Consider the following 13,583-nt stretch of genomic DNA (forward strand, 5'->3'; position numbering starts at 1 on the left):
GCATTTCATGAGCACATTTTTCCCGGTTTCACGCCGAGTCCTCAGGGTTTTGAGCACCACATTCACTTTTTCAGATACACAGATAAATAAACGTACTACTTTCTTTGTTCTCTTTGTATATTCTGGGAACTAATTGAACAACACAAACAGAGACACCCGAAGAGGACATTGAAACCATCCCCTCTACTCTATCAGTGCACGGGATGTCTCTGTGCTTTGAAAGATGTGTACCTTTCTTCCTTGGCAGTGGAATCAACCTTTGAAAGGTAAAAGAAGTCTCTGCGTTGAATATGGCAAACGTTCGCACAAGATTGATGCCAACCTTTTAAAAATTCACCATTGGCCTGGATTTAACATGGCCAAATGCTGATGTAAATGAGGAGGAGAAAAGTCGACCCTTTCATTGCAAATAAATCTGAGTTGCAGGCTTCAGCTCATAAATACCACAGCCTGTCAGAAGTCTTGTTTTATTGCTTTTGATGGAAATGATTGCATTTATTTATCTCATCCGAAGAGATAAGGCTTCGGAAGACACAATTCATGCACAGCACTCGTAGAATATTCAGATCTGCCTCAAGTCTTAAATTTAAAGAATTTTGATTTTTACGCCTCCATGTAAGAATTATTATGTTTTCCATAAACAGAACATGATACACAAAACACACTTCATTATTTGCAACTTCACACCTGCTCGCCCCCAAATCTGTCGCGCCTTTTCATAATTCAGCACTGTCTTCTTCTTCTTCTTGTTCTTTGTATTTAACAACAAACTCGAATGCCCATTTTAATGATAGTGCCAACTACTTTGCATTATCATTAGAAAATCATTTGTTTTATAATGCCATCCCGGAGCTCATTTTACCCTCAGAGCATGTCACGTTATGCAGCTCTCTCGAAGCTGTGAATAATTTTTTTTTTTCCTGCTTGCTGTGGATTTATCGATCCGTAGGGGTGAGTCACAGGGTGTAATTCATGATAGCTTGATTGATGAGGATTTCAATCTTGTATGGTTTGTTAACTTCAACTGCCCACAAAGTGCATTCTATGCTGTTTTCTGTAATACAAGGCCATGAAACGGTAAAAAAAACAAGACTTCCCTTGAATAATGGAATCTCTCAGTTCCTCCAGAATTTACAAGATCCTGCTCCAATCCCCCAGTTAAAGGTCTATTCAAGCCCCTGGGCAGCTGAGGCATACTTTAACTTTTACCATATTTCTCCTCTTTAGATTCATCCTGTTATTTCAGCGCTCTGTTTTGCTTTTAGATTCAAAGAAAGAAAGAAAAAAAGCATGAGTGTAAGGAGTTTCCATGCTTCTATGCTAAATACATACTCGCATTAAAGTGGAAGTCTGAGCAATGTGTCTTGGAGCATAATTGTCTTTGTCAAATACAAAGTTTACAGTATCTCTGTTTGTTTTTACCATGATGGTCAGTGTAATAGTGTTGATCAATTGACAGAACATTGTTGCTTTCTTTCTGCTAGGCTGAGGACCACGAGCCGGCCAGACTATGAGCACCAGAACAGCGGGAACTACACCATGACAGGTAAATAGTGACTATAAATGTATGCAAGTCATTTATGATGTTCACCATTAGAGGAATTTAGTTTGCCCAAGATGTACGAGGTTGGTAAACTGCTTACTTTTAGTCATCTTACTGTAAGAAGAAAGTGTTTTTGGAGGAAAGTTTCAATACTTGTACTGAATGTCGCCTCCACGTTTACATAAAGGCGGCTCCAACGGTACTTGATCTACAAACGCTCTATGTCTAGATCTCCGCAGTGATGGATACTGAACAGAGCTTTGCTTATCTGAGAGAACGTGACTTCCCAGAGGAGCTCGGCATTACACTCAAGAGAACATTTAACAGCTGTCAAAGATGATCCATCACATGCCATACTTACATTTGTACCATGTATTGAACTGGACGAATTCCCTTCTCTTTTGTCAAGGAGAAACTCAACTACAATGCTCCAGGACTAAAACAGAACAGAGGCTAATTCGTTAGGAAGCAGAGCTTAGCTGTGACAGCCTCAGAGCCACAGAGTCAGAGCTGGCTGAGACGCTCTAGCCTTAGAGAGCGTGTTAGCCTACACGAGGTGAATGAGGCAGGCAGGTTTTTATCCAGCTGGAGAGAGACACCATGTGGTGAGGATTCCTCCTGCTGCTCAAGCTGAGGCACACCCAGGCTATGGCCATGTTACACCCTGCCTTTGTAATACAAGTCTACGTATTAAACAATTGCTGAAGTGTGCTTAAAGGAGCTACACAAGGAAATAAAAAAAAAATAAAAGATTTTAAATGTGCTCTAAATTTTAATCCGTTTTTCTTTTCTTTTTTTTGTATACCGCCATCCCAAAACAGAAATGTGTCATTGCAAAAAAAAAAAAAAAAAAGATTAATTCATCATTTTGTTGCTATGACATTCATATTATAAGTTAGTCAAGACAAGTGTGCAAAGTGTGGCCCTGAAGGAGCAGACATTAACACACAGCTGAGTGCTTTGTGGCACTGGGTGTGTGATCCCTCCACTGGGACAGGGTTTGAGTGACAGGGAAGAACATGCACATACTGTACAGTACGTTGCCAGCAGTCATCATTTATCTCCAGAATACTGTCCTTTGCAGCTGTGCACGCTCACTCTTTCTTCTACCTTCATGCGTCCCTTCATGATTTTAAAGAACAGGGGATAAAGGAGTTAGACTGAGACGGTTCTTGGCTTTATTTCTTGAAACTGCGTACACGTCAGCCTTACAGCATCACACTGTGAATGTGAGGGAACGCAACTCCCCTTCATTAACAATGTGATAGCCTGCGGACCAAGTGTGAGGTCGTAGCCGACAGCCTATTTGTGTTAATTGTTAGCGGTGGTAGCTTCAGTATGTGTGTGTGGGTGCGTGGGTGCCTGCATGTGCACATGTGTGTGCGGGCTGACAGCTGGCCAGGTTCGAGTTGGTCTAAAACCATGTGCGCTCTGTCAGGGTTGTACAGGCGCCTTCTTTAGGATTGATGAATTGCCTGCTTTCTTGATTAAACCCTCCGTCACTTCCCAACAAAACAAAAACCCCAACAGAAAAAAAAGGCACAAGTTGAGGGGAGGAGAGGTAACATGTCTGGGAAATCTGTCATCCGCAGTCACATCATGTACAGATGTGATGTGCAGGCGCTTTGACATTTATTACCAGAATATTAAAAACTAATTCATATTTATTTTGCAGCCCACTTTCACTTGACAGTTCAAGCTCATTTGAAAAGTTATCATAGCAGCTCCAACCTTTTTGCTTTTCTCCACCACGTTTCTTTGATCCATGCCAAGTCCCTTTGCCAATTAGGTCTGTTATTCATACATTGACAGAAAAGCAGGATCGTATGAAGGTAATTAAACGTGCATTCATGAAATGTGTCTAAAAAGCATACGTTTGATAAAAAATAAACGCGATGGTGTTGGAAAAAAAGTCTGAAACTATAAAATAAACCTATGTGACGTGTTGCACTGCAGTCTGTCATCATTACCTACAGAACAACATATAGCATTCAGCAGACATCCACCTGATAAGAAGGTAAATGTAATAAAAAGCAATACATTTACATATCTATTGCATTAATCAAAAATAAATCCTGACATTGGCCCTGATCTAACGTAATATGGAGAGCAATTATTTCCCTATCCATTAGAGGAACTTCAATTAACAGACACGAGACAGTTCATCCTTCAGAGGAGGAGGAGGAGGGAAAAAAATAGGAGGCTCAAAATTAACTTGGGTTTGCAAAATATCTTGGCAGGATGACAGTGATTTTTGATTTTCAGGAAACAATATTAGAATTCTTATTAAACTATATGCATCTGCTTTTAATTTGCTGCAAATAATTGGAAAATGCAATGGAGCTTTCCAATTAAAGCTCCACTTTATGCTGTTTAATAATACCCTCATAATATTATAGCTTATGAAATGACAGGTGAGTTGGTGTATGAATAAAACATAAAGCCCTGTAATAAGAGACAGGAAAAAAAACCCGGGACGGTTGTTGGGGGGCTTTTAAATGCTCGACATAATTTGCATATATTAATCTCCTCTTTTGAGCCTTATCAAGTATTCCACTGTATTTGAAGTTAAAATAGTCGTGACAGGCAGGGGTACGCTTCGTTTTTCCAAGGATTTATTACTTGTATAATTCTGGATCTTTAATAAGCCAATATGACTGATCCTCTGAGTTCTGTGGAATTTGGTTAATTGTTCCAGATGGTGCTCACTGATTATGCAAAATTACTTTCTTTCTCCTCTTTTTCCCCCAACTACACCATGTCTTGATTGACTAACATGGAGAAAAAAGATTATTTTTGGCGCCGCACTTTCATTAAGAGGGTTCTCATCAGGTTTCAAACAAAAGTTCCATCTTATCTCCCTGTGTAGTTCTGAGCAGGGCTGTGCAGAGGGAGGCGATCAGCCGACTCTTATCTCAAACCGTGATGGATCTCAACTGCTTCTGCACCGCTGGGGTTATATTTTAGAATAACACAATTCTTTAGGCTGAGGGATTAAAAAACACGACCTCTGGATAGTGACACAAAAGTTATTATTAGTGTACGCCGTTCTCTTCTTTCTCTTTTCTGCTCTCTTTCTCTCCCAGAGATTGATGAAATTTCTAAGCAGCGGGTTGGTCCTCCACTTGCAGCTCAGGCTCCGTCCACAACTCACTAACATTCTGTTTTGCATCAGCTAAACCGAGCTGAATGAATCATTTATGGAAGTGTTATGGGGGAGTATCGGCAGATTTACTGCCGAGCTTTTACTTTAGATGGAATGGGATTTCTATGAAACCGATCTTGATGTCTGAAGTAATGCCAAAGCTTACATCAAGACATGAAAGGAGCGCTCTTAAAACCCACGTTTTGCTTCTTAATTCCCCTGGTCAGCAAAAGGAAAAATAGGGGAGAGGGGGGTTCAGCAGGAGAATAGTATTTACACCTAATGTATGCTCTCACACAGACACACACACACACACACACACACACACACACACACACACACACACACACACACACACACACACACACACACACACTCAAACTGTTTACTACTCCCAGCAGCTAATCATATGAAGGAGTGCTGAATTTCTTCTTAATAATTTGATGGCTTGTAAATTACGTGGTGTTTAAAGTTGCCTTAATCAAGGGTTACGTTTAAGCTGTTCATGTATTTTCCATTTTTAAAAAGCAGCATAGTTTCAAGGCTTTGGGGTGTATACTGCAGAAGTGAATTAAACAATTGGCTTAAAATCACACCAGAGTGCTAGAACAAAAAAATAAATTACACTAAGAAGACAAAAACAAGAGGGTAAGAGAGGTGTCCGGAGAGTTATTGTCATTAACAGTGACATTCAGTCAGGGATCGCTGATAGCGAATTGCGGATGTACAGTATGTATGTCATACTCTGTAACAACAAAACAAATAAGACTGATGATTGTTTTTTTTTTAAATCTCAACACAAGCTTGTCTCCTTGTGGAGAAAATCATGGAGTAAGTGCAGCTGGACACATTCATTCATACAGTTTTTTGTGATTCTGTATTGTGTGTGTTTCAGAAAACAAAATGAAAGGAAAAAAGTTTTAACCCCTGAGGTCTCATATCGACAGTAGAAAAACATCTGAAACACTCTGGTTTAATTTGTGACCAAAGTCCCGTCAAACTGTGACCAAAGCCAAACAAAATATAAAAATCAAAGCTTTTCATTTTGTCCAGACCACCTCAGTCAAAAAAGCACTTTTGGATTTTAACAGCTTTGGAGAAAAATTCTGTTGGCATTTGCCCTACCGACATGTCAAAAATCCATTTGAACTATCCAGGATATTTTGGAAACATGATCGATCCCAGTGTCGTGGTGCCATGAAGTATTTGGGGATCAATCCTGAATGAGTCGTAATGGAATTTTTGACTGGAGTCTTGAAGCCCTCAGGCATTTTTGGACCTTTATTGCAGTCAAATAAGAGACTCTAAATGGCTGTGCATTTGCAGGCCAGACTGGACTCTGGAGTCTCATCCCTCATTGCTTTCTATCCATCCCTGAGATAGACGCAGTGCTCCATTAGTTTCAGTGTCCAGACGTGGACAGGCTCAATAGATGGGCCTGTCACGGCTTCCTCATTTGCCCCATGTACAGCAGGGTTTGTTATCACACATCTAATTAGAACTTGATAAAAAATATTTCACAAAAATCCAGTCATTAAATATAGTTTAAGGAGATTTATGGTCAAATATGCCTTAAAGATCTTTTAATGGCTCTGCTGACTTGTTAAGTTTGTAATTAATGATCTTCTAATACATACTGTGGTGTGATTTAGAAAGCACAATGAGATTCTGGGAATGAAGTCGTTTTGGAAAAGGGCATCTGGGGCTCCCATAAGCTATATTAAATAGTTCTGCTCTGACTGGTTTGCTTAGAGCCACGAAGTCTGCTGTGAAAAAGTTCACACACATCATCGTCTTCACATAGATGGGGCCATTTTTATGTTAGGGTGCAAGGAATAGTGCATGATTATGAAACAGTTCCTTGGCCATTTTATAATAGTCAATTAGTGTGTACAGAAAAGTCCTCTGTAGTGGCACTTGCATTTCTTTAAAGTGGATACTGTTATTTAAGTAATGGGAAATATCTCTCTTCAAAGTTCACTAATCCACATAGAGTAAAACTCATAAGCAAATGCATATGTATCAAACTGTAAATGCATTATACTAATAACAGTCGTCTGTTTCATCAGGAGAGTAATGGTGTCCTTATTAGCATAATTAATGACAAATGGCAGTGCAGCATTGGTGGATTGGTTCTAGGGGATGATAAATTGGTGGATGCCCAGGTTAGTGGCTGCCAAGGAGGCCTCTTTGGCTGTCATCCCTCCTGCTTCCACTCTGGCACAGTTCATTACTCACCGTGTGAGATGCCACTTTACATTGCCTGGTACTGTGAGCATGGAGAACTTAATAATGCCACCACAACCACACAGGACCTGCTGCTTTACCCACAGTCCAGAGGGCAAGTAGCTCAGCAAGGGCTAGGGGTTGTGGGGAGCAGGCCGACGCGGGAATCATCTCCTGCAGCTGGACTGATCAAAACAGATCACGAGTCAGTTGCTACTTGAGGGGAACCGGGGCCATATGACCCAGTCTCTAGTGCTGGTGAGTGTTTCTTGTTAGGATTTCTGGGGCTCGCCACATCCCTCGCATCATTACGGGTTAGTTTGCCCACAGAACCGCTAATTAAGAGGGGATTTGTGTAATTGTGCCTTCTGCTGTGTCCCATCCGGCACATGCAATTTACTGTCAGCCCTCTGCCAGCTTTTACACTTGTCCAGAGAGGCGTACCCCATTTATACACACATTCTGCTGCACATTTACCAGCAGCCACAGCTGGGGATCAATGCCAGTGCCATGGCAATGTCTTAAAAGACACTGTGATGCTGATTAAAGTCTGATTGTCCATTTAATTTCATAAGAGCTCTCAATAGCTGGCCAGTGAGTGGGGCTCTCCCAGTGCTTCTCCAGCACTGACTGCTTTTTAAAAAAATTTAGGTTTTTTAATTAATTCCAGAGCAGTTTTTGTACTTTGTACATTAAATAACTCGCATATGCATGACATATACAGGGGCTGTATTTGGAGAAGTTATCACACATGCACACACCTCCTTTAGAGCATTTGGTGTTATGCAGTGGTGTTTGTGGCCAACTCACTGTAGGTGTTGCTGGCTCTGCCCACTTTCTGGAAGACTGATGGACCAGCGCCCGGCTGGGCCTGCCTCCTGGCTCCTTACCCACAACCAGATTTCAAGGACTGCTTGTCACAGATGGAAAAGTAAGTGGGTCATTCTACATAAGCTTGCCATTTTGCATCCTTCTGGTAAAAAAAAAAAAAAAAAAGCTACATTTTTATATTTTTATTTTAATATGGATAATTTTTACTGTAGATGGCATCTGTGTCCATCGTCTATTTTTGTCATATTAAACAAAATGGTTTAAAACTAGCTAAATGAAAATTATAAAGGGCATTTTATATAGTTATATAGTTATTGTTTTTAACTATAGGTTTGATGGAGCATTCATTACATTTCACAAATCTTTCAAAATGACTTAATATATTGTAAGATTTTACACAACTCTTTTTTCTTGAAAAATACAAACGGCAAGCTTGTGCAATATGATTCAACTGCTTTCCACTCCCTTGGTGCTTCTCTGCTGTTCTCCCTTCTCAGTTTCTCTCCATAAACCTGAGTGTGTAGCAGCCCCAGCCTGTGGTGTGTAACTATAAGCACATTCATCTACTGGATGTCTTGCATACTAGTCTTAGCTTTAGAAACATTTAGATTTGTTTACATTTGGATGAGATGAAATTAATATTTTACTAGAAACGTACTGACTTGCTGTCAGGAGAGTTGCAACAGAAGCTTGCACACCCCACAGAACAGACGGGGGAAACAAGCTGCACACAGCTGGCAGCAACAAATAAAAATAGATTATCAGAAACCCTCAACATCATTGGCGTGTCATCTATTTTAGTATCAACGTTATACGCTATTTAGAATGTAAATCGGCTCCCCAGTAAACATTTAAATAATTCAAAAGTTACACTTACACTTCTGCAAGCGAGATTTTTAATACATTGAAAAGTTATTTTTTTCACCCGTCTGTCTAGAGGGCTTGAAAAAGTGGGAGAAAGATAAAAGAAAAAGAATGGGTTTCTTAGAGCCATAGTCATTAAAAGAATCTGAAAATAGCAACTCGCTATCATCTGTTCTCATAGCACGGGTCAGGAGCTCTGACACCTCCAAAATTCCTCCTGTCAGGGTAGGGGGCCATTTGTATTCTCTCTCATTAGGCAATTTGACTAATGACCTGCCGTGGCTGCAGAGCTACTGAGGGACCCGGAGCCTTGCGCCCTCTCTCTTGCAGCAGCCTGAACACACACCCTCTATTGGAATGGCACAGATGGCATGCCCGGGCGACAAAATAAACTACAATATGTCTCCGAGATGCTGTCAGGCCAGGGCACTATTTCTCATGTCAGAGAGGGGCTAAGGGCTGTGAGTGGGCATAGGGGGTCCTCCTCCAGCTCTCTGATCATCTACTCACCATTATCTGCAGAGGTGACAGAGAGTGGGGTCTGGAATAGCATTTCCATGGTCTGCATAAAGAATCCACCTCAAATTGAGAGTCACACCGACAGGAAAGGTATCGCAATGTCTAGCCTGGCTACACAAGGAGAAAAGGCAACATCCAATTGTTTGGAATATGAAATACAGTGGGTTCCAGATAAAGCTCTAACCTGTTTTTGAGCAGCTTATTATTTCTTATTATTTTATGGGACCAAACAATAGAAAGCAGCTCAACCATGAGTAAAAACTTGTAATAGATGCTCATTCGCGCTTGCTGATTATTGCCCTCACTGTGACTTTCTCACTTAATTCAGGTGCGAGTCAGATTCTCTCAAGTAATCATACTAGACAGAGATCAATTCAATTCTGCTGAATTAGTGGAGTGTAAAATAAAAGTTCATCAACATTCTTAAAGTGTTACTCTTGAGTTGTGGTTCAGGTAATATGGGGTATGCTCGATCACCCACGCATATTTTTCCATCAGTCAGTGTCGGAGCGCAACTCGGGGTGTGTGTGAGTGTGTGTGTGCGTGTGTGCGTGTGTGCGTGTGCGTGTGCGTGTGTGTGTGTGTGTGTGTGTGTGTGTGTGTGTGTGTGTGTGTGTGTGTGTGTGTGTGTGTACATGTGTGCATGGCCATGTCTGTTGGAACCCTGGAAATGCAATGTATAGCGCTGCAGAAGTCCTGGGTGACAGTGCATCCAACAATGGAAGAGTGAGGGATTAGTGCTCAGCCCAGCGTACGAGGGAGCCCTTCCCGCCCTGAAACAGCCATTCATCTGTGCCCAGGGGCTGGAGATGACAATGCAGCCATTGCTCATCGCACCTGACGGAGCCATTAATAAGGCAATGATCCACACGGGGCCTGTGCTGACTCCGTTCTTTACACTACAATCACTCAAGCCACAGGGTCCTCCTTACTTAACGCCACCTCTGCGCTCACCGCCGCCACAATCATCATCATCATCATCATAGTCATTGTACCAAAATTCATGCCAGATGTTTTCACATTGACTGCACTCACATACTCCCAATGCCAAATAACTACCCAATTCCCTACACTGCAATACAGTCATAAGTTAATGGACTGTAGCCTGGCCATTTGAGCAGCTAGAACATGCTTCATAGTGGGATTCCTGGTCAGAAGATTGGATTTACATTATTTTTGCCCTTTGCACCTTCGGATTTCTCCATGGTATCCATTTCTTACCACCAAGTCATCTCCCGTGCCTCTCCATTTATCTGGATGTAAGATAGCCTCTCTAGTATAGATGGTGGAGGAATACAAAGTGAGATCTGGTTTTAAATGTAATCCTTGAGCAATAAAGAAACTCTGTGGCCTTCAGCTCCGCATTCATCTGTCCGCGCCACCCAGATCCATCAGCAGCTACAATCTCAGCTTCCCATTGCTGGCTATTGATTCAAATGTATTCTCCCTGCCTGCCTGCCCCTGCCTGGTGTTGGTGCTCCCAGCGACACAGTAGTGCATGTTTGTTCACTTGTTTTTATGAGCTTAAACAAGTCATTGGACCTACCCAATTGCCTTAGTATGCTTGCTGTTTCAAATAGCCACAAATCCAAAGGCACCACAGGGAGGTGGGCATTTAACAGCCCTTGGGTTAGTGGAAAATGAGGCTACAGCTTTTACTCCTATCATTTTTTTTTTTTAGCCATGCTTGCAGCAAAGCTTTAGGGATGGCAATGTCAGTCCTTCGGCCCGTCGGTGTGTCCACCACTGTGACCCAAACTGAAATATCACAGCAGCATTTTTATGGATTGCCATAACATTTTGCACAGACATCAGTGCTTCCAAATGATGAATGCTAATGATTTCGGTGATCCCCTGACTTTTCATCAAGTGCCACTATCAGGTTGAGGGAAATATCTCAGCAGCTACTGGTTGGATTCCCATTGAATTAAGTACAGACAGTGCCCTGATGCGGCATTGAGTTCAAAACGCTTTATTTGTCCCCGGGGTGCAATTTGCAGAAACAAGTAATGAAAATATAAGAAAAAACCTTGAAAATACATAAAACAAATGCAAGGGTAAGCTGTAAACATTCTGATGATATTGATATGAGAATAACAGTATTGCAAAAATAAGCAGATTGAAGTGCAATAACTGATTGAAGAGATCCCTTTATTTTTCATCTAGCACAATAATCAGCTCCATTTGCTCAGTACTTTGGTTTATGACTAAATAACTGCACAGCTAATGATATTCTCATCCCCCTCAGTTGTAAGGTTTTGTGCTAATTATCAAACGTTATGCAACAGTTAGTTCCGTCCAAGTAATTTAATTGGATAAGAAGTATTTCACGAGTGCTGATATACAATACAATATAACTAGGACCTATCATCGACTGTTCTATTACATTTAGGGTCATTGTCAATCTATTTAGATGTTAACAAATTTTATTTATTTTTTATTATTTACATTTTATGGTTTAACATAACATAGCATAACACAAGACTTAGACATAAAACAATACAAACAAAACAATAACAGTACATGTGTCAGGGGAGCACAAATCAATTACATTTCAAAAAGGTATTAATTTATTTCTTGTTTTAAATCAAAGTTAACAAATTTTTCACTGCAAAGGTGAACTTATTTGCACAAAAACCACTTCAGTTCAATAATGTATGGTCGTCAGAAGAGGACAAAGGGAAAGAAAGAAGCCAGGATCCTTCAGTGCAAACGTCCAGGTGTGCCCATATGACTGCGGTAGCGTGAACCATCCAGTCCTGCACTCCGCAGCTCAAAATTGGAGTGAACTCTAACAATATATAATATAAACATCGACATTCAGTCCAAAGCGGCTGTCAACAAACTCTTATTTCACCGGTTGCATGAATGGAAATGACATTCAGATAAATGTACATGATACAACGTAGCTGGCCTACGTGTAGACCTTACACAAAGTAGGTCTGAGGAACTATTTTGTTTGACCGAAGATAATCAAAGCTTAACCAACACGCTAAAGTAACATGGTGAACCAGGTAACCTGCTCAGCATCAGCCTGTTAGCATTTTACTCAAAGCACCACTATACCGAAGCAGAGCCTCACAGAGCTGCTACAGTAGCATGGCTGTAGACTCATGTTCCGACTATATTTTTACTGTGTGAGATGATCGGGAGCCAAAAAACTAAATAAGCTTTCCTGTGGTCATGAGCTTGCGGGTCATGCTTTGATTACAAAGATCACATTGTACTACACTTGTGTGGAAAGTGCCAAACTGTGGATCTGTGTAATAACCAAGTAAGGAGAGCAAGTCACATAAGTGTCAAAGTGAGGGATATTTTAGAATTTCATACTTTAGAATATTGCAGTGAACCGGAAAGGCCAAAAGGACTGTCAGCTCCAAAACGATGACTCATGAACAGCTTCGGCTTACATTTATGAGTTCCTCTTCCTTTGCCAGCGGCCTGATGGACTGTGGGTAAAAGAACACCAGTTGGAAGTTTGGGCCTCTTGATATTTGGGGCTCCTGTCGAAGCCAACGGCAGCAAGTTTTGTGCCTCCAGATTTGGGAGTTTTATAATGAAGCCAAGCAGCTGCAGTTTTCCCTTCAGTCTGGAAACGGGAGCCTTTGTGTCCCCTGTCACCCTGTGTTAATTTGGGCCCTAATGTATTTTATAAACAAAGGGCTGCTCTCTAGCCTGACAGTCGTGACACCTTGATTCCAGTGCAGGATGCATGCAGTACGGGGTTACACCATTAATAATCAACTGGCAGCCATCACACCATTTTAACCACGATCATTATGATAAAGGGCATACACTTAATTACAGCCCTGCTTAATTATAGCTCTGTTGAAGCTCGTTTGTTTGGTCAAATGCTAATTATACCACCACGCTCTTGGCAAGTCCTCATTTCAATCCACTTTTTGCCGACTGAACAGTGTGGCTTATTTTCATGCAAATTTGATATCTGGTGAATGTTTTGTCTCTCTTCTTTCCGCTTTTCTGTGCCTTGTGTGAGCGTGTCTTTGTTTCAGAGGTGAACATCTCTCAGACAAGACGGAATCTGGAATAATCAAGAGTAATTAAACTGGAAGAGGGTTGGGAGAGGGCTGGGTTGGAGGAGAGAGTGGAGGTGCTCAAATACAGCGGAAAATAAAAAGCCTTTCATCTTCTCCCCATAGAGGGAAGGAGGAGGGGAGGTGTCAGGGTGGCTGGGGATGTTCATAGCTTTGCTGTTTTATAAACCCACGCTTAGTCTTGTGGAAATACTCAGGATCAAGAATAGGGAGTAATATATAATTGTCATCCTTAAACTTTGTTTTTTCCTACTTTTTTTTGCAGCTCTGGACGATGTGCCCTTTATGATCTCTGAGAAGTTTCGTGAAAACCCCAATGAGGTAAAAAAAAAATGAAACAATGTAAGAAACTAGTTACAAAATGGGAAATGATTATTACTGTACAGCTACTTGTCCTGCA

General features: G+C 41.2%; 1 protein-coding gene across 1 annotated transcript in view; it reads left to right on the forward strand.

The window, feature by feature from the left end:
* Nucleotides 1–13,583, forward strand: part of mvb12bb (multivesicular body subunit 12Bb) — a gene marked incomplete at both ends in the record, with an annotated part of 29,536 nt that overhangs the window by 15,322 nt on the left and 631 nt on the right. Inside the window, 2 exons of the mRNA XM_083911983.1 lie at nt 1,485–1,546; nt 13,449–13,504. Coding sequence (XP_083768109.1) covers nt 1,485–1,546; nt 13,449–13,504 — 118 coding nt within the window. The remainder of the gene's footprint in view (nt 1–1,484; nt 1,547–13,448; nt 13,505–13,583) is intronic.

The sequence above is a fragment of the Echiichthys vipera genome, assembly GCF_963691815.1.
Source record: "Echiichthys vipera genome assembly, chromosome: 4".
Classification (NCBI taxonomy): domain Eukaryota; kingdom Metazoa; phylum Chordata; class Actinopteri; order Perciformes; family Trachinidae; genus Echiichthys; species Echiichthys vipera.